Here is a 23,132-nt window from a genome sequence, read left to right as displayed (position 1 = left end):
AACCACAATATCCCCTATTAGATCTTTGACTAATCTTGGAACTTGACTAATCTGCATCAGAGAAACATTTAATATTTTTATGGTCATGATTTTGATATAAAATATCTTGTACTGGAGCTCCATTGAGGTAGCACAGTATCTATTACAAAGTTGACCAATGATAGATTGTGACGGAAAAGATGAAATGACTTATAAGTGCTAACTGAATAACAATGTCAGAGCAAGTCCCTGCGAGGTAGTTTAATTTTCACACTAGCTTCCCATACCATTCATCATTAAAAAAGGGTCTCCATCTTTGGTAAGTTGATGATTAGGAAGAACCGAAGTACAGCATAGTTTGACCAATAATTTCTCAAATTCGCTAACAAATCCAAAACCTACTCCGTGGAGAAGGCAAGATACCCTTTTGCTCCTTGATATCTCAATCACCAACACGTACTTCAAAGAACTCAGATCTTTAGTGTTAAAATGATTATGAGGAAATGATTTCAATTATAAGATTCCCTGCATATCGTTTTCTAATAATATCATCAACATAAACCACCAATGGAAAGATCTCAGAAACAAATTGCTTACAGAATACAGTGAGATCCCTTTAACTTTTCTGCATCTCAAAATTCTACTGTTTGGCTAAATCTTTCAAATTATTCCTGGGAGCTTTGCATCAATCTATATAATGACTTCCAAAGATGACATACTTCCGTAGACCCCCCCTGAGCAACAAACCTAGGAGCTTGCTCCACATATACCTCTTCTTAAAAATCACCATGCAGAAAGGTATTCTTCACATCAAACTAGTGCAGGGGTCATTTATTCATTGCGGCCAAAAAAAAGAGAAACGAACTGAATTCAACTATCAGAGAAAATGTGTCCAAGTAGTCAAACCCATAAGTTTAAGCATAACACTTAGCAACCAACTGAGCTTTAAGGAAAGTACAGATCCATGAGAATTAAACTTAATTGCAAAGACAAATTTACAACCAACACTCTTCTTGCCAGAAGGTAGTTCAATTAGTTCCCATGTTTCATTTTAAGACATTCATTTCATCAAGCAATATTGCCTACCACCTAGAATGGGATAGGGCTCGCTAAATAGATTTTGGGACCTCAATAGAGTCAATAAAAACAGTAAATGAGCACAAAGTAGATGATAATTGGTTATAATTAGCACAAGAGGAAATGGAATAGGCACATTGATGTTTACATCTTTGAAGAGCAATAGGTAAATCAAGGTCACTAAAATGAGGATCTACAAAAAATGATATCGATGCCAAACTAGGATTAGGGGAACAAAGACTTCTAGAGTAAACATTAATGATAGGTGGTCTAGGCTAGGCGTTGGCGGTGGAGGTGAAGGTGGAGCTGGAGTAAGATCTGAACTTATGATGTCATGCATCAACCAACTCATCAAAATCTTGTGAGGATTTAGGCAACGATGAATCAACAAAGAATGGGTTTAGAAGAGGTGGAAATCGTACGATGGGCCAACGACCTGCAACTTTTTTTCCATCATAATATTGCATTTGCTGAGGAATGAAACTGTGCAGAACGGACTCAGGAAATCGTGATGGTCTACATGTGGTGGGATACAGTTTCCTGAGACCATTACGATTTTCTGAGACCGTTCAGCACAGTTTCCTTCCTCAGCAAATGCAACATCATGATGGGAAAAGAGTTGCGGGTCGTTGGCCCGGGTGAATTTCGTGGGCCAGTAGAGATCCCTTTTCCAGTTGGATCAGTGTTAGTACTTAAGGAAAACAGAGCCAATCTGACAAAACACTGTATTCTAGGAGTGTCACGGAGGAGAGTATCCATCACTTTCAGAAAGATGGATGACAACAAAGCACCGTTTGGATACTGTCCTGACCCGGAACTTGAAGGGTTATAGTCTCTGGAGTTGTGAGACAGGACACCTCTAAGTGTGTATTAGGGGACTTTTGTCAAGTGATATCCAAAGTCAAAACAATCCAAACCAACCAATTTAAATCCAAATTTTGACCCGGCGAGGTCGAGCCTTCTCAGTCTATCGTCATTGTCGTCTTTCCTCGGGCCAAAGTCTCCTTCCACAGGAACATTGGTCCTCCATTTCACATGGAAGAGGTTATTTGGTTTTACTTGCATATAACTGCACTCTTCTTGGTTCTCTGTCTTCCTTGACGTAAATCTTTCGTTGGTAGTCTCCAAATTTTGACGTAAATCCATTGTTAGTGGTCCCTAAATTTCGACGTAAATCACTTATTAGTGGTCCCTAAATTTCAACGTAAATCTCTTGTTGGTTGTCTTTATATTTCGACGCAAATCTCTTGTTGATGGTCTCTATATTTCTATGTAAATCACTTGTTGATGGTCCCTAAATTCCGACGTAAATCTCTTGTTGGCGGTCGCTAAATTTCGATGTAAATCCCATGTTGGTGATCTCTAAATTTCAACGTAAATCTCTTAAAAGTGGTCCCTATATTTTGACGCAAATCCCTTGTTGGTAGTCTCTATATTTCACCGTAAATCCCTTATTGTAAGTCCCTAAATTTTAGCGTAAACCCCTTATTGGTGGTTCTTTTCTGTCATAAATCCCTTGTTGGTGGTCATCTTTATGGCGTAAACCCCTTGTTTGTGGCCCTCTTCTGGCGTAAATTCATTGTTGGCGGCCGTCTCTTTTGTCATAAATCCCATGTTGGCAGCCTCGAACTTCCTTTCTCAAACTGATATCTTCACTCAATTAAATTTATAACAATCAAATCAAATGATGCAAGCAAAACAATCAAACAACGCAAACATGTGGCGAATCCCTTCATCCCCAGCGGAAACATTTGACGATCTTCAGTAAGTTATTGTCCTTGGGTTGGGAAATCCTTAGTGAAAAGCCCCAGCTCAAATTTAACCCTAACTCTAGATCGATTTGTTCTAAGTATGATATGCTTAGATATTTTTTTTTATTGTGTTTGTCACTTCGGTCAACACCAAGATGTACGGTGTGTTTGTTCAGCACGCCACACCTATTTGGGGTTCGTTTGTTAACCTCATTTTCAGTGAGGTCTTAGTCTCCTATTCCTAGAACACAGGATCTAGTTTTAAAAGTTCTTTGTTGACTATCATAACGGACTAGTAATGGAGCTCACCTCCCATAGAACTTTGAGTCACTTCTTGACTCATTTTTGTGCAGACCTCATATGAGTAGTTTGTTAGTCAATTTTTTTTTTATTTTGAAAATTGAAAATAATTTTGAAATTTAATTTAATATAAGAAGTATATAGTTTGGGTTTTATAAGCACTATGTTTTAATTTTGGAAAAATAAAACCAAATAAATCTCATTAGTCCAATAATTTGCATAATCGCATTTGATACCGCGAATATTACACCTTCCCGAAAGAGAAGCGTATACTTCGGCGATGGACTCAATCTTGCAAATTAAGAGATTTGTGACATCCGTTTGGTCTGCAAACCTTTCACGTGTGACTGACAAGTTCCCATACATAATATAAAGATTAAGTAGGGTATATTTTACGTGGGTTTCAAGTTCCCTATAGAGGCAAACCCCTATAGTTAATTACATCCCAAATGACGGGGTTCATTTGAGAAAATCTCGATGATGATCGGAGGTACTAGTCTTCAAGAATTCAAAGTTTAGGTTTCCACGGTAGGACGTGGAAAAGCAAGTGGGGGTGGCTCAAATAGGAACAGTTATTTTCAGTAGTTCAAAAGAAGGAAAAGGTAAGAGATATCATAGATCCTGAGAAGAAACATCAGTGACTTCTCAAACTATCCTAATGTGTGGCTGAGTTTTCGAGACAATATTATTTGAGTGTTAAATCCTATCAACTTTATTATTTGGGACTTACGCTTGCATAATATATGATTATGCAAATAGCCCGCAGAGATAAAAGAGTTTACGTTGTACCATACGACAACCTCAGAACCTAAGGCGAGTTAGGACTTACGCTGCACATAATGGTTGTACATGAGGCTAAAGAGGGTGTGAGGATTTATGTCGCGCTGTGCGAGCTACCTCGAAGTCCTATGGATTGTTATTTAGACAAAGGCGAGAGAGATTGTTAAAGATCCTCTTGTTGCTTGATCCAAGCTCATTGTCGTGTTGCCCACAAAGCTAGCTCCAAGCTCCTCATCGAAGTAGCAGTTCTAAAGTCTAAGGTTCAAAATGTTTTATCAGGTGTGTTTCAAGGTTTTGGTTTTGTTGTCATTCAAGCATTATTGGGGGGTTAAAGTTTAAAGTTGATTAGAGGGGTTAAAGTTGATTAGAGCGACACCGGTTAGGACCTCACGGTTCTCTCGTTCTGACACCACTATTTTTTTTTGAATTTACCTAGTATAAATGAGTTGTTAAGCTTATTTAAACTAGGGAGATCTCGTTAGCAACCGTGGGTTACCTCATCCGAGGGACTCCCGTAAATTTAAAATTACGTGTTATGTTTTTTTTTAATTTTATTTAATTTTGAAAAATGTTTTTACTTTAAAAACGAAATTGCAATCAGGCATGCGTGATATATTAAAGCAAGAGTAAAATACAATAATAAAAATGACCATAAATAAAATGTATATGCGTACCTGGTGTATATGTTGTTGTTGTGACGTCAGCATCGTATGTAAAAATAAGCAAATATAATTGAGAATTTAATGAGTATATCAAATATGAGCTTAAGCATGTAAAACAACCGATGATACAGAAAAGCTCCTACAGCTCCAAACAGCAGCTAGCAAGCCTAAACAGCGGTCCTAAGGCCTCCTACAGATTCAGACAACAACTAGCAAGCCTAAACAACAATCCTAAGGCCTCCTACAGCTCCGGGCAGCAGCTAGGGACTACCAACAGCAGCTATTAATCACCAAACAGCAACTCTAAGCTTCCAAACAGCACTTCCTAGCCCCAAACAGTAGTTTTAAGCTTCTAAACAGCACTCCCTAGCACCAAACAGCAGTTATTAATCACCAAACAGAAACTCTAAGCTTCCAAACAGCAATCCTGAGCTTCCTACAACTCTCACAAACCTAAACATCAGCTTTCTACAGCTTCTACAACTCTCCCAAACCTAGACAGCAGTTTTCAACAGCTTCTACAGCTCTCCCAAACCTAGACAGCAGCTTTCTACAGCTCCCCTACAGCTTCCAAACCAAACAGCAGCTTTCTACAGCTTATTTAAGGTCCCGACAACACTTCCTAGCACCAAACAGCAGTTATTAATCACCAAACAGCAACTCAAAACTTCCAAACAACACTCTTAGCACCAAACAGCAGTTTTAAGCTTCCAAACAGCATCCTACAGCGATTAGCAACTCCAAACAGAATTTAATTAACACTAAATAGCACTTTTAAAGGCAAAGAAAATATTCACATACAAACCATGCTTAAAAAAAGCTTATGATAGTATTGAATCGGAAATTTGAACCTGGCCACCCACTAATGTGGGGATATTTACATACATGCTACTCAATTCAAATGTACTTGCACCTAAACTTTTTATTTATAGTTATAGTTGTTTGGTGCCAGGAACCTATGCATGAGAATGTGGATTTCACTTTTAAAAAGAAGAAATAAAGCTATTTTTGATATCAAATTAAAGATTTGAGTGCTATGTAACCATGAAAGCTTAGGTGAGATACGTAAATACAGCAGAATTGTGTAGTATGTATGTAAATGCCCTTAAAATTAGCTGCAAGTGAGTCAAGAAAAAACTATTTTATAAACCACAATATCAATATTTAGGCTCTTGTAGCTTGTGATGCTTCAACATAAGAAATCAGTACGCATAAATGACAAAACATGTTCGTTAAGTAAAGAAAATTGGGAGAAATAGTTTCTTCTAATGCATCTTAGGGCGTGATGTGTTTATGCAGGTATAAGACCATTCTAAGTAATTTGAAAGTCCTATAAATAGAATCGTTGATCAAAGTAAAATTAACCATAAATGCACATAACATTACAAATTCGAAATAAAAAAAGGAAGTAGAAAGGATTTATATATTAAAAATTGACAATCAAAATGTGTCTACCAAAATGATTTGAAATAACATGATTTTTTTTTAATGAATGCAAAAATTCTATGCTCCTCAATGATTCAGTTGATTTAATCAAGTGTTTACACAAGAATTGGAAATCAGATCAAAGAGGCAATTTGTTTTATAGTTCGAAAACTTGTGCAATATATAACTTATCAAATTCCATTTAGAAAATAAAATGAAAACTACCTACAACTTTAGTTCATGCCATCTAAGCAGTTTAATTAGAATAAACGGTCACCGGAGATGAAGGAAATGTGAAATGAAGATGCATACTCAGAATACTTGGATTGGCGCAAAGGTAAGCCTTTCAAAACCAAAGTATCTAATGCCTCCAAAATTATTTTGGTACGTTTCGAACGTGAAGAAACTTCCAGGAAGACAATGACCTCGGGCTTTGAGGAATGAGGAAGAGGCGAACCAAGAGTTGTCGGTGGAGAAGAGAAGGTTAGGGCTTCGGTGCAGCGAGGCGAGTGGGGCTCCTAGTCGCACGAACTAAGAGGAGCGGAGGGAGGCTTCTGTCGCGCCAGAGAGGGTAGCAGGCGAACGGGGTTCAGTTCGCAGAGAGGAGCAGGGGAGGTCGAATGCCTGGAAGGAGAGGGAGCTCGCGAGAGGGGGAGGTGAGGCAGGCGAGCGGGGCTTCGGTTTTTGGTCGAGGGAGGAGAGCAGGTGTCGGATGCAGAGAGGTAAGGAGAGCTGAGCGGGAGAGGATCTCGAGCGAAGTTTTTCTTTTCGTTCTTCCCAAGCCCAACTCCTTGGTCGATTATTTAGTTCGGTTGTCCAAAACAGACGTTACAGGCCAAATATGGAGAGGAGTGTGATTCATTAATAGCAGGGTCTAATTAAGAACGTAATAACATCCAAATAATGTCAATTGTTCTTACTTCAAATTTTGAATTTTAAATTCAGACCGCGTGAACTGGTGTTATTGACTCAGATCTAGCCCAAATCGAATCTGAATTGAATCTAGGTTGAGCCCGGGTCCGCACCCCGCTAATTTAAAAAAACATGCATCGATTTTCGTGTTAATTGCTCGCGCACAGAGCCATATTGATATGGATGTCCTTAGCTAAGGTCGACTTCTCAGACGCATCCGTGTGGTCTGTTTTGTCATCTGTGATCATTCGGACAAGTTCACCGACGATCAGGTCAAAAAATGGCAAAAATTAATTTTCATTCGAATCTTATGCTCATGACAAACCATTTTGGAAATTGGCCTTGGTTTAATTGTCAGTGCAATGCGTATAAGTGTCGGTGATGTTAATTGCTATGTTTGTGCGCGTTGAATGCGTGAATTGCAGTGTTTGCGTTGCCGAGTCACGGGGGATTCACCCAATGTCGTTTAATCCTGTAGTAACTCATTTTCAGACCCTCTACATGTTAGTCTGTAGCCCTTACAACTAAGAGTTGAGTGCTTGGGACTACTCATGTGAGGTCTGCACAAAAATCAGTCAAGAAGTGGCTCGAAGTTCTATGGGAGGTGAGCTTCAATACTAGTCCGCTAGAATGCTCAACAAGGAACTCCTAAAGCTAGATCATGGGTTCTAGAAGTAGGAGACTAAGACCTCACTGAAAATGAGGTCAAAAGGTGGTTGTTAATATTTTAAGATAGATTGTTAAGAGAGGGAAATTGGAATTGTATAGTTGACCTAGACTTTATAATGCATAAGACGAATGGTTGCATTTAAAGATTTGTACATAAGTTTATATAAACGTTAGAAAAAGAACACGCGCTGGTAAAAAGAATTGGCAAAGTGAAGAGGTGATGGCGACAGTCCGATCAAGACTAATGTGCATCACGATGCAAAATAGATTATGCTTTCTATACAGCTATAATGATATAACGAATATTGATCAACCAAATGAAATTAAGTTTAGTATATAAGAGACCACTAAATATGCCAGCCTTTTAGATGCAAACAAGAGAATATGAGAGTTAGAACCTAAATGATAATATAATGATAGAATAGATATGAAGATAAACAAGAATTCCAGCCATGCAAAGTAAGCAAACAATTATACTTTTCCACAACAATTAAAATTTCAGTTTCAATTTTTAAGAAAATAAAGAAATTTATTAAGGCGGTAAAAAAATATCTAGAGAAAAGAAAAAAAAAGAGAGAAATGGAGGGAAGTGTTCACCAAAGAAAACTCTGTTCTCACATAGTAAAAGGAGAACGTTTCCCTAAAAATTAGGAAATTGTGCTTGTACTGGACTCAAAAGAATCACAAACAACTTGAATAATTTCAAAAAAAAAAAAACCAACATTTTGTTCTACCAACATTTTGTTCTAATAAATTTTGTTCTAATAAATGGCAGTCTATTACATTCCTCATTATACATTTATAGAATTTCATATGGTAGATAAACTATAACATATGCACTCTTAGTGAGACTGAACTGGTAATCAAATTAAATTACTAACAAATAACGTGATGCCTAAGCGTGATGGATTTAAGCTTCTTAATATTTAACTAAAGAATGGTAATGTAAATAATAACATAAATTTTAGAGCTAAGGTTGTTCAAAATGAAAAAGCACTTGACAAGTATCATGAGAATATCTTGGGAAATTAAAATAAAAAGCCGACAATTTTAATATGAATATGAGTGTTGGGATGTAGGATAGCTGCATATTTCAAATGTGGTGGAAATGAGAATATTACAATAGATACGAGTCAAATGTAAGATGGCAGGATTAGTAAATCATAATAGTATGGGTATAGATAGGGTTGTAAGGGTCTATTTGGGGTAGCTGCAGCTGTTTGAAGAAGCAGCTATAAAGTTGTTACAAAAGAAGAAGTAGTTCAAAAAGTTGCGGTGGTTATTACAAAAAAAAAAAAATTGAAAAAGTTAGGCCACAGCTTTCTAGTAATCACTGCATTTAGTCAGGTCCGATAGCAAAACACAACTTTCAACTACAGTTTTTTGAAAAAACCGGCAAAACACTATTTTGCCAAATAAAAAAAAATTTGTGGTGTGATACCGCAATGTCATCACACCGCCGCCCCAAACGCATTGTATGAGTCGATCCTAGCCGAGTTATGTCAAACTGGAGCTTGGCTTGCTTATCAAAATATAAGCTCAAGCTCGAGCTCGGCTGACGGCACTAACAACAGGAAACTCACCGATGACATCGACATGATCGGGATTAGGCTTGCAACCCAACGAGTTGAGTGCAGACAAGCTCAAGCTCATTTAATAAACCAACTTTAGTTTAAGCTCGAGCTCGAGCTAATGGCTTGACAAGCACATTAACGAATCGAGCTTGAGCTGGCTCGCGGCTCACTTACACCCTAAGGTATAGGAGTAACATCTATAAAGATACAATAATGAAATATAAACTAATATGAGTTGGGCATATAAAAATGGAGAAAAATTTAATAAACAAAATGTGCAAATGGAATTCATATTTAAAAATTAAGAAAATGGGGTAGACCAAATGCAGCATGGTTAGAAATTGTGCTGAAGGCTTTACAAAAATTTAAATAACTCGCATGCAGTCTACAATAAGGAAAGAAGAGTGAGGATTCATTAAGCCATCCAGGGTCAGACTACGTTGATGAACAAAAACAGCCCAAATTCTTTGAACTATCAATAAGACTCAAATCTTAAACAAAATGGTTCTAAATAAGGTCCTGATACTTGGAACAAAAGCTTACAACAAAATCACGTAGACATAGATATTAGTAACGAAAGCACTGCATACTTTACAAATTAAGTGCTCTTACGCTTTTCTAAAAAAATGCATGTTTTTTTTTAATTTATCTTGCTTTTCAATAAATTTAAAAAAAAAAAAGCTTCTCGGCTACAATAAAAAAGCTATATTTTTTCCTCTAAATTATAGCTGAAGTAAACATCATAGACCCAATTAAATCTCAATGCATAACTTTCTGGCCATGCTACTTGTTGTATACCACTTCTACTCATTATTCTATCAACATCAATTCCAGCCACCCCGACGTAATTATTTAAAAAAGAATCAAAAGAAAATTTTAGCTAGGTTCAAGTAGGAAGAACAAGCTAGAAAGAAAAAAGAAAGAAATACAAATCTAATTTACTCATAAACATAAAAATTGAACTTTTTTACTGGATGCTATAAATCAAATAGTTCATATTCAGCACAAGGCAAATCATACAATGACAATTATCACTAAACTCCCACCTATTCTAAATCCTTCATAGAACTTGTATTCATGAACATATCCATTTCCTGAACCTAGTAATAACACTTCAGCTTCATAATCCATCAAAAAACAACAATTTCTTATCTATACAACCTTCATGATCCTATAACACTCGTTATTGCATAAATGCATATTGAAGCAAATTGTAGCTTCTCATTCATTATCCTGATATTAAGTAACGTTCTAGTAAAAATTGCAAAGCCTCTTCTTACATTCAGCAAATTACGATGCAAGCATTTTCTTTATGAGAAAATACGAAAACATAAAAGAAAATGATAAGCTCAGCATGTGAGAAAAGACGAGACCGGGAAAATGAACTAGCATTTGAAATAGCTCAGCCTTTTCCAAGAGTTCAACGGTCGACAACATCAAACTAACAAAGGAAAAAGTTATTTAGCAAAGAAAAGAGTCTGTTTTTTCTCAAGATATCATCTTATTGATCATATGATCGTGTTCTTGACTGACGTGGGAGTTACCGTGATCACGGGACCAAAGCGAGGCAGGCTCTGTCGTGATCACGGGACCAAAGCGAGGCAGGCTCTGTCGCACCCAGCTGAATTTCTACCGCTTGCCAGGGTTTTGTTCGGTCATGTGCCCCTATTTAATATTATTTTAATTAGAATAAAGGTTACTTTTGCTTGAAAACTTTTTATGAGTTGTTATTTTCTAGTTTTGAAGACTTTTGCTTTGGATTTGTGCATTTGGAAATTTTATTCTCTGATTTTCTTCTCTAAGGAGTGTTGTATCATCTTATTTTTACAATTAGTGTGTCTGTAGCTCCCTCAGCAATTGTGTCTCGTCGAAGCCGGCATTTTGTGCTTCTCACACTGTTTTCATTCCAGACAACCGTTGAACACCTCTTATCTACTCCAAACACCATCGACCTTGAATATTATTGTTCACTTGCTATTCCATGACCACCTCCCCGCTAGATCCACCTCTTAAACAGCATCTAGAAACCTTAGAATGGTGTAACTGATATTTCATATAATAAAAAAAAAAGATTTTTTCCCCTTAATTCAAAAATTTTGTTCTTCTATCTCATAAAAATAGCAAATCTTCCGTTTTTAGAAGGATAGAAAACTATCCCTTTTTTTACTAATTAAACATAGAACACAGGGTCATTAAAAATCAAATACCCGGCAAGGAGCTACCCAAAGGAGCAAGAGAACAATTTGTTTAAAGGAAGTCATTAGCTGAACTAGAACTTGTGATCACTATACTCTAAACCAATAAACAAACTGCTATCGCTCAAGTTAGAACCCCTTTTGTCATTCATAAGAATCTCAACCAGTGATTTTCATTATACTTTGAGGAATTCATGAAGATTAATAAAAGATGGGATAGGCTAATTAGGCATGAGTTTCTTAATTTGAATACTTTGTTGAGAATTTCAAATTGAATTTATTAATGAAATATCACTTTAATCAGTGAATTAATCGCCATTAATTGATGGTAATTCCAATTTGGGTATTGCTTGTGTCTGCCAAAGCTTTCTCAATAAGAATTAAAGTATGCATTCGAAGAGGTATGTAGGATAAGGGAAGACAACAAAAACTATCATTAGACATGTCGGCATGTAGGTTTACCTACCAATTACGAGTTGGAACCAAGCATTCTCAACCATGAATATCACTGATAATATTTGTTAGGTATATTAACTCGCTTAAGTTATACAAATACATCTAATAAAAGTGCATCACCCGGAACATAAAGTTCTGGTAAAAACACAACATTTCATTCAAAAGATAATATGGCTAATTACCACACAATATCTTATTCCAGCAGCTCTAGCAAGGCACCACAGTTCATATCTATAACCCTGCACATTGGACAAAACAAAAGATAATGTAAAAAATATAGAGAGAGACAACCCTCTAATGGTTGCCAATAGTTTTTCATTGTAGAAACAATTAACACAGAAATCAATAAAAAAAAATAAGAAAACCGACTAGAAACTACCTTTTCCACAAAATTTATATGAATAAAAAAGGAAATTTTCATTACATAAAGGATTTGGGAAAAAGGTAAAGTCACGCTTTGATAGTAAAGAAAAAAGCATCGTAAAAAAAAAGAAATTCAATGAATTTTTTTAAATTAAAAAATACAATTGATCGGGATTCAAACTATAACAAGAAAATAGTTTATAATTGTTTTAACTAAAATCGATCGAACTAGAAAAATCAACAATGAATTTTATAGATTAAAGAGAGCACAATAAGAGATCATCAACACAAAAAATTCATGCCTCATATCAATATAGATATATGGAGAAAAGGATCAAAATGGTCCGTAACTATTTGTGAGGGGCCGTATTATTTCTAGACCGTGCAAAATGCTCAAAGGCTCGTTAAACAATGATCAAAATAGACCTATCATTTAAACTAATTGAAACTAAAGTTAATGGTGCTTCAAAAAAAATTCTTTCAAAACAAAATCTTCTAAAATATTTTAATAAATTTAATTTCCTACTTATCATATATTCTCATAAACAACATCTAAATTTGCATATAATAAAAATGAATTGAGACCATGCAGTTGCAAATTCAATTGATTTCTTGTAATAAATAATATTTTACTTTATTTTAATTTTGGTTCTATTATATAGAAAAACAATGAATTTGTTTTCTTATTATAGTAGAATTAAGATAATAAAATATCAAATAAAATTATTTATTATTAAAAATCAACTCATTTTCGTAACCAACATGCTCTCAATCTGCTCCCACCATCATGAGGAAATTAAATAAATAAAAAAACTAGATTTACCAAATATTTTAAGAAGAAAATATGTTCTACTAAAACGGCCTCATTTTTAACACCACCAACTTCAATTTTCATTAGACTGCTTTGATCTATTTTTAAAGAGTCTATAGCCTAAATTATGCATTTTAAATAGTTCAAGATTAAATGGCTCAACACAAATAGTCAAAAAGACCAGTGAAAAAAAAACGATGGCTTCCCAAAAATTAATACTCGCACTTGCACCACATTTGAAAAACTCGGAATCCAACAAAAGAAATCTAAAATTTTATTAAACTAAAAGCTAACGATTATACACCTCACAGAATTCATACCTGCTTCAGTTGATTTGAATCCTTCCAATCATTGACTTATCAAAAATATTCATAAACTATTGTTTCTCCGATACGAGTTATTATGCATGATTCGTGTGTTGGTGTAGGTTGAAGACAAGCTAAAACTTTTTCTTTGAAAAGGTTAACTAATAGCATAATAGCCCTAAACAACATGAAATAAATTTGCTGAATATAATTTAATTAATCTTTAATTTTTCACTTAATATCTTTAAAAAAATATATAATGATAACAAAACAATTTAGAGGTAAAAACTATTTTACTACAAGACAAACTTTGTATAATAATTAAACACACCAAAATTATTTTGTTTATGATCTTTAAATTGATACCTATAATAAATGATTGACAAAAATTCCACTTTCAGATTATGTTTTTTATTGTGCCATATAAATTTTAAAAAAAAATATTTCAACAGAATAATTGAATATATCTCACTACTTTCATTTTAGCAACTCTAATAGTCTAGAAATCAAACTTTCAAATAAAAAATTCAAATTAAACAATCCAATTTGAAAATCTCTTTAATTATATCTTCCATTGAATTTAAAAAAATTACTTTAAACCTCATGGCAATCACATTATAAATGTCTAGAATCATAACATATTTGATTATATTTAAAATGCATCATGTGATTATTTTTATTGTTATGACTTACTACTAGTTGACATGATGATGCACGCTTAAGCTTTGATATAAATTTGATGCAAAATATCTTAAGAGTCTAAGATTATAATATAACTAAATGCTGCAATGAATGAAACTCAAGTAATCAAGATGGGAACTCTAAAAAACCCTGCCTAGCTTCATCATATTCATATTTTCATATGGCATATTAGATATAAAATAAAACGCTACACGGAGATTTTATCTTCTAACAAAGACTTTATGACCTGATTTAAGTTTTTCTATGAGTGCAATTCCTATGATTAATCACCCCATTTGAGTGTGATCTAATTAGACGAATTTACAATATTTTGTTTTAGTAACGCCGGTTTAGATTAGATAAAAAACTATATTATCGTCAGCTCAAAGGGTATAATGAGAGGAAAATGCCAACCTTAATTTATATCCCATGATTTGGTCATCTAAGGTCATCATTATCCATGTTTTATTTAGTCAGTAGATATTGTCACGATCAAGTCTAACAATTTTTTATCAACAATCATATTTTGAATTATTCAAATGAAACTTCTAGAGTTGGAAGAAATTTTGCTAAATGGGCCAATTTTTAATAAAGGGTTGCATATCCTATTAAATGTGTATTATGACTCAAACCTAATATGCTTAGTCATAGAGAATATTCAGGATTAGGGTGTACCCAAAATATAATAGTGTAATCGCAATCAAATAATCCACCTAGTCAAAAGGCATATGTCACATCCTTACTAACAGATGATAGTTTACTATAATCATATAAATATATTTATATAACATTTGCTCTTAATGAGCTTTGGTCAAACTCCAATTTGTCATTTTTATCAAGCCGTAATGAACAATGGATAATTAACTGCTATGAGCATAAAATGGCTTATCATTCCTTTATCTAATTATTTTGACCTCGTCAACTTTTATATAGGGTATGTAGGGGATGCTTTGAATTGAATTAAATTTTTTTTTGTTGTGATTTCTATTTCATTATGCTCATTATCATGAAAAGAGCTTGAAATAAGTTCTTATCTTTGGAGTACAAATGAATGTTGTTTTAACAAAAATTCCATTTGATTATGATTAGGTATAACTGTACCGATTATAGGGGAGGACTTCTGAAAGTTAATATCACATGGTCAAGAACTTTAATGATTTGGCCAACAAACCACTTCATCCAATATATGTTAATAATCAAACCCCAAATTGAGTTGAAGCTTGTCAAGTTGCCCTATTAAAGCATGTCTAGTTGGAGTTTTAGAACACCAGCTTAGCCATTAAGCATGTTGAGTAGGAGCCTACCTTGCATAGCTATTTTTGGCTAATTAGCAAAATGACGATCAGTGCCTTTGAAATGCCAACCATTATAATCCCACCGGCCATCCATTCATTTTTTCAACTAAAGATTTCGAGGCATTATGAATTTTAGAATGCATCTTGCCTGATTTTTTTGAAATTCTTTGACCACAAGATTGGCTAGGAAAAATTTTGCATCTTAACATGTAATGTTCGTTTGAATGTCGACCTCTCCGATTATGATCCTCTAATAACCTTGTGTGTCATTAGGGTCAAGGAGTCTTCATCGTCTTGCTTGACTGTAAAGGGGAACATCAATGATTTTAATAACCTCTTCGATTATAACATACAGTCACTATTTCAAACCTCCGCAGACTTTTCTTGACTTGATGATGTCAAATTGATGAGTAGATGAAATTTAATTTGTGTGCAATATATTTGAAAAATATAAAAAGGAGGGCTAACCTTGATTGTCTTCATTTGGTCTTGAAATGTGAACATATTGGCATGTAAATCAAGAAGATGAATGCATGCACTAGTGGCATGAATCTTTATTTTAATTTCTTTTTTTTTTAATGTATCATGCTTCACATGTCACGATCTTCAATATTTGCCTCGTCCCTTGAAGTCAATTTGAGAGCCTTACTTGCATAGCTTCTTCTGGATTTTTTTTCCGCTTTGTCAACTATGCCATAGTGTCACATTTGTACAAAGGATCAAAGTTATAGAAGTTGTCAAGCAATGGGTCCCATCAACTCTACCCTTTGCATTTAAGAGATCGGGCCTCGAGTTATCTTTAGTTTATAGTCCTCATTAACTCTACTCGTTATATGTAACCATAGACAATTATTGGCTTATCCCTACCAACTCTACCCTTTGCATGTATAGGATCGGACAATTATCAACATATCCCTATTGAGATCTGGCATTAGTTAGTCGTCAGCCTGTAGACCTTATCAACCCTACTCCATGTGTAGAGAATCGAATATTGAGGTGCACCCTAAAACTTTGATAATGAAGAGTCCAGAAGTTAGGACTTGCGAGTTTGTCTAAAGGGAGGGAGGCAAGAACACCTAATATAAATGCATTGTCAAACATATTGGTGAAATACCCAATTGAACCGCCAATATTCAAACTAATATAAAAAAAGTTAGTTCAACCAGGGGGAGATGATTTGTAATTATTCTTGTGATTTAGCCAGCATTTGGAATGCAAGCTATATCAACTCCTCCCTTTGTGTGTGAAAAATTGAGCTTACCATTTTTCCTCTTTATTTATACTAAATTTTTTATATTTTCTAAAATTTGAAGTTCACAAGATTTTCAAGCGATCAAAAATCTGGAGACACATGCTTCAACAATCCTAAGAAGGTCCATGAAAATAAACATGCTCTTGGAATTTTTTAAAAATTTTTTATTTTCATATTCTCTTTGTTCCAATTTCCTTATTATTTTATAAGTATGTTACCCTTTTTTCCAGAAGTTTTCTTTTTCATTGAACTTTTATAATGTTTCTCAGCTTTGTTTTCAATATACATATAATTATGCTCTAAAAATTATTAGGTGACTCGTTCCCAACTCATCAATCAAGTTTGACTTAGAAAACATATAGTCGAACGGGGAGTAAGAAAATATTTAAACCAAAAAAAATCACATTAAATCAAAATTTATTTATTAGACGTTTTACAATGCAACTTGATTCAAGTTAAATTTCCATCAAAAGATCTGCACCATCAAGCTAAAGAGATTGTTAAGAGTTGAAATGTGGTCGGACCATGATTTATAGCTCAAGCTCCAACTGAATTTATGCACCATAGGGGGTGCATTCTCCTTTTTTCTATATATAGATACTTTTGTAATAGATTAAAAAGGAATCTGAGGCTAAACCTCGTTAGTTGTGCTCTACTATAATCAATATCTTCAAGACATTAACAAAGTAAGATAAGCAAGAGTTCATTTTTGCTTCAAAGCATAAAATGTGGAGTAAAGTGGAGTTTTTACCATATAAAATGCTCATAAGTTGTATAAATTTATAATTATATTATACATTCATTAATAGTTAAAAAACATACAATATTTATTAGATGACTTAAAACTAATACAAACTTGAAAAAATGCGATGCTTGAAATAGGAAAGTAAATGTACGAAAGGCAAGATCAAGCTGCAGCTATTCTATATTTTAGGGAAAAATCGATAATATGTGAATGTAAGGAAAACGAAAATGAGTGATTTTATAATATCAAATGAATCAACACTGCCAAAATGAAATGCATTAGTTTGCAGTGCTACACACGACCGCTTCAGCAGTTAATTGAGCAAAGCGCAATCTTTGGCAATTTGTTGAACATGAAGAGGATGCAAAGTGCAGCTCACACTTCGCACCACATATGCTTTCAAAAAATAAATAGATTGTATCTTAAAACCAATTTAAAAAAAAACAAAAATCATTACATCAACGTAGTACCTTAAAAATTAAATATAGAGCAAGTTACGAACCTCCACAGCTAGTATCAGTGATAAACTATAAGAAATATTCATTGCTTTTATATAATTTCATTTTATGTTGTAAAAGTTTATTCTTATCACAAAGAAGGTTTTAGTAGTTCAATAATTTTGCTGTGTGCATTCCAAATAATAATACCATAGAAAGTGGGCATAAAAAGGATAATTCTTAAATAGGATTTAGATTACATAGCTTTGAATGTCAATATACTAATCAAGAGATTATTGCAATAAAGCATAGCTTAATTTAATGATTGTTGTATTGTATGAAAAATAAAACAACAAATGCAAAGAAAATGCCCACCTTAATGTTATTCAAGGAGTCCACAACGATAATATTATCTTTTGACAAGGATCTATCAACTTCTGATCTTAGAACTCCCCTTAAATTCTTCTCTGTTGTCATATCTAAATAAAGGTAAGTGTGTTAAAATATATTAACTAACAAATAATAAGTTAAGTAAAAAATGAAATTTAGGCTTATACTCTAAGCCTGAAAATGAATACATAACAGAACTAAAGAGTTTAACCGCAACATGAACAAAGCCATAACCACCACCAATATCATGACATCGCCCAAAATAAGTTTTCCTACATGCTAAAACAATTAGAGTTTGCATCCTAAGGCTAAATGATATATAAAAAAAGGGATTATATCTTAATACTTTTTTGTGTCATTATCTAAATTATTTTTTTTAGTTTATGATTATTTCAAGTGCCTAATTTTAATTATCGTGGGCGATAATATCATTAAATATTTTAAGAAAAGTTTAAGCATATTGTCTACTTATGTAGAATCTTCTATAGCATACAGAAGTTCAAGTGTCATTAATTAAAAATTGTGATTATTAAAATGATCGTGATGCTCGGCATGCTTTTTCCTCTTAAGTTATGCATCTGGTTCTTCTTTTTCTTCATTACTACTTTCTCCATTTCTATACAGCTTCCATTAACTTCCGTAGCATCTCTCCACGTCACTTAATATTGAAACCCCAACTTCATTTTAGGAATCGCCATTAACAATTCAAGAAGTTTATGAAAATTATCTTTCGAAATTGATTGAAATTGGATCAAATTTTTGCTTGAATCAAACTTAATGAGTCATGTTTGACTTTAATCTCAAACACAAACTAAAACCAAAAGGACTAGTTGATAAACCATGAAATGAAACAATGCCAACTATTTTTAAGTATGCCATTAATTTTTATTGCCTAGACATAATTCCATGAGAATTGCATAATCTAGAGATATATTAACTTTCAACTTATACAGTGGTATCCTACACTGCATAAAATTGCTAAAGTCCATGTCAAATTGTATTCATGCTTGTGATCTCGTGCTCCTCGCAGTGTCAATATTTCGCAGCTGGGTAAATTCATTGGCTTCCTCAAATTTGAGTCCTTGAATTGGTTAAATTAAAGAAATTCTCTCTCGTCAATAAAGTTCCTCAGTAACTTAAGTGTGCTTCATTTGTCAAAATATAAAACATATCAAGCTTAACAAATCTAACAGGTTAGATTTTCTTAGAATGCTTAATTTAAATAGAGCTTGCCTTTTTTTTTGTTTTGCAATATTTAAACCTTGAACTTTTACTTATAGATCTTTTTTGTTTTCAGCTTGAATTAATGATATCTTGATTTACATATTCTCATAGAGCTGTTGTTTCTGCTGCAAATAGTACACAAGGAACCATATCCATGAGAAATTTCGTAGGAATTTTCCAAATTCCTAACTTTGAATTCAAACTTCAAGAAAATATGTCGACAAATAAAATTATTAACATCTACAACATAAGGAATATTTCCTACATAATTCACAAATTTTTTTTCATGATCAACCCTCATACCACCAAAAACTAATCATTGTGAGACCACTATGGGCAATAACTGTTAAATGTAAGCTCCATTCTGCTTCTATCCTTGTAAAAAATCAAATAACTAATTTCTCTCACCGGAAATAGATAATCTATTTCCATTCAAGGTGCTTTCAAGTTAATTGCTTTACATAAGAATTACATACTTATGTTTAATCACATCAATTTAAATAATCACACACAAAAGGCCTTTAATGATGCCCATTATCATCAAATAACCTTTTTTCACAAAAACCTAAATCATTCAGGGCTAAAAATGTCATTATATTGGGTTAATCATTTGCTCATTGTAACCCTCCGTCTTCTATTTTCATTATGATCTCTACACATGTTGTTTGAGATGCAATCAATATCTTACACATGATAAAAGAGTCTTGGGATTCATAAAGCAGGCTCATAACTATAACTAGGGGTAGGGGTGGCAGCACGTGGGATTTATTAAAGCTTGCAAATCCAAATGTAGTAAAATCAAGTGGCCTTCAATTCTGAAAACAATGCGGTTGTGGAACCTAGCAGATTGATTGGTAATATTTCACTGTGAGAAAAAATAGAGCAAATCTCCTAAATCTTACTTCCCATGGTTTGCTAACGGCTATGGAAAAACATGGCGATGGGATTTAAAAAGTAGTGATATTTCTGGCTGTATTTAGCAAAAAGACTAGCTAAATCTTGTAGCCAAACTGTCTTTTAGGGTTTATGGACCATAGCTTCTTCAACAGAAGTAGAGGCAACAGGAAGGGGGCGTGGAGGAATCACCTGCATAGCTCTGATTTCGCCCGAGATGTAGGGAGGACTCGTCAATGATTCTTACAGTTGGCTTTGGCTCCACGGCCTCCAGAGCGGCCACCAGGCAACGTGCAGCCGTCGACTTACCGCTGCAAGGCTGCCCGCAGATCACCACAAGCGCCATGTTTTCAGGGTTTTTCAGATCGAACTACAAAGGACGCCGAGATCGATGGAATTTAATTCGGAAACAAGCAATCATTATACTTATATTTATAAATTTTAGAATGAAAATATGTATTTTAGTTTTTAAAAACAAATAATAAGAATATTTTTAAGGGTGTTAAATATTTAAGTTATATGTATAAATATGTAAATTCAAGTAGTAGATATGTAAATATATAAGAATTATGTGATAGCATGCAAATGCCCCAAAAATATTTCTTTCATATCATGCAAATTTTTATATAAATGTGATATCTTCCTAACAAATCTCATCAATGTATATATATATAAGAAAATATTTTATCTTAAAGTGATTAATATAAATTATGTATCTTTTAAATTGTCTGGGTTTGATATTAAGATATCACATTTAACCCATCAATGTATATATGTGTATATAAGAAAATATTTTATTTTAAACTAATTAATATAAATTGTGTACCTTTGTGTAGTTGTTGAAGATATTGAAGGTTGATGACATTAACAAAGTGTCATAGAATACAAGAAGAGTGTTGTATCAACCAGTGTTGGATGAATGAAAGATTGGGTGATGCATCGAAACGGAAAAAAATTACGTACGATAGACGTACGCAGCGCTGCGTACGATTTTGAGGTTATACCGAGGGTATAAGGGAGGTTATACCGAGGGTATAAGGGAATTATATTTGTGGTATAACCCCTTGTAACATCCATGTAACCCTGTGTAACCTACTTGTAACCTACAAATAAGTTTCGCGTTTCTGTTATCATATATTAAGAATTTATTAGTAGGTTACAAGTAAGTTACAGAATGTTATATGAAGGTTACAAGGGGTTATGTCGTGGATATAACCCCCTTATACCCTCGACATAACCTCTAAATCGTACGTAGCGCTGCGTACATCTATCGTACGTAATTTTTTTCCCATCGAAACACCTCATCACACGATAATGGTTGATCTGCTTTAGTCCAAAGATGTCCCCGATGACATTTTAGGAGTCCATTGTTACGACATAAAGATGGGAATATAAGACTTTATCATACTGTAGTTGTTTTTATATAAGACAAAAATAAAGGTTACATTGAATATAAGATTTTGTCATGCCCGGATGTTAAGTTGAATATTTAACATTGAATATAAGACTTTATCATGTCTGGATGTTACTCTTTAGGGTTTAGCCCTTTACTTTAGTTGTTCTTTGGTGTAATAGTTGAAATTTCATCTAAAACTTCAATGGTAAGTGTTTTTGTGAATAAGCACTCTTCAGATGGGTGACCCTCAAAAGTTACGCCGATGGGATAACATCGTGAAGCAGTTAAGTTAAAGTGGACAATATTTTCATTGATGAAAGTTTGAGTTATTACAAATGATATCAAAGCATTAGACTAGTTTGAATATAAGAATATATACTTGGTAGATAATTATAGGTTATGAAAACTGACGGTGGCGTTATTTACTTGTGTGGAGGAAATTATGAAATATCTTAAGTATAATGAAATTAAACTCTCAAACGCCAAGACGCATTTTGGTGCAATTGTTGAAATTTCATAAAAATCTCCAAATTTGAATGTACTCGTGCGGGAACACTCCTGAGATAAGTGACCTCCTGTGAAGTTGCACTAATGAGACAAAACCATGAGGCATAGGACCGAAGCGAACAATATCTCAACAATAGATCTAGTATAAAGATGGAAACCTCTATCTGGTGGATAATTTTTTTGTTATGAAAACTAATAATGATGTCAATTACTCAAGTAGGGAGACTATTGTCGGCACTATTTTTGGTGTGGGGTTTGCCCGTAAAAAGCTGTCGGTCATCGAAGTTGAAATTCCGTTGCCCGCTTCGGAAGAACGTTGAAAAAGTTGGGTTTTGAAAAAAGATGAAGTCAAACTGACCCCATAATTTTCATACTTTAGATGAAAAGAGCGCTTTACCTCAAATCTTGTATCTATCCCGAATGATGAACACAAGAATTGAGGGTGAGGCTCGATCAAATAAACTAAAAAAAGTTATGACATCTGTTTGGTCTGTGAAACTAATGTATTGTAATGTATTGACCGACAAAAATGTATTGACCGACAAATTCCTCAATTTAATATAAGGAATTAAATAAGGTTTATATTATGCTGGGTTCGGGAAAAGCTTCCTATAGGGGCAAGCCCCTATAATTAATTTACATCTTAGGTAACAAAAGTTACCTAAGAATACTCTCGATAAAACCAAGAAAAAGAATATCTTCAAAGAGTTCAATTGGTAAGGATATTTTAAAGATATCAGACTAAGAAGTGTAAAGGGGATTGATTCAAATTTGGAACGTTTTGTTTTGGGGTCCAAATGAGGAAAAACTAGAGGATGACACAGAGCCGAAGGAGAACTTTGGTGACTTCCCAAGCTATCCTATTATTTGGCTTCAATTTAAGAGAAATCATTTAGATGTTTCATCCTGCAATTTTTTTTATTTATTAGGATTTACATTTGTGTGAAGCAATCAGCACAAATAATCTTGAAGATGTAAGGATTTAAGTCATGACAAACGACTACCTCGGAGTCCTAAAACGAGTTTAGGGCTTAAATTGTACGACAGGATTG

The 23,132-nt window shown here is 34.0% G+C and overlaps 1 protein-coding gene across 1 annotated transcript in view; it reads right to left on the bottom strand.

Moving 5' to 3' along the window:
- Positions 1 to 20,582, bottom strand: part of LOC110017987 (protein KTI12 homolog) — a 39,526-nt gene extending 18,944 nt beyond the window's left edge. Inside the window, exons 1-3 of the mRNA XM_020715189.1 lie at positions 20,370 to 20,582; positions 18,045 to 18,148; positions 11,963 to 12,019 (exon numbers count right to left, since the gene is read on the bottom strand). Coding sequence (XP_020570848.1) covers positions 11,963 to 12,019; positions 18,045 to 18,148; positions 20,370 to 20,523 — 315 coding nt within the window. The 5' untranslated portion in view covers positions 20,524 to 20,582. The remainder of the gene's footprint in view (positions 1 to 11,962; positions 12,020 to 18,044; positions 18,149 to 20,369) is intronic.
- Between the last annotated feature and the right edge of the window lie 2,550 nt (positions 20,583 to 23,132).

Source organism: Phalaenopsis equestris, unplaced genomic scaffold (genome assembly GCF_001263595.1).
Source record: "Phalaenopsis equestris unplaced genomic scaffold, ASM126359v1 Scaffold000002, whole genome shotgun sequence".
NCBI lineage: Eukaryota > Viridiplantae > Streptophyta > Magnoliopsida > Asparagales > Orchidaceae > Phalaenopsis > Phalaenopsis equestris.
The sequence above is the reverse complement of the archived record's forward strand: the minus strand, read 5'-3'. Positions and strand labels throughout refer to the sequence as shown.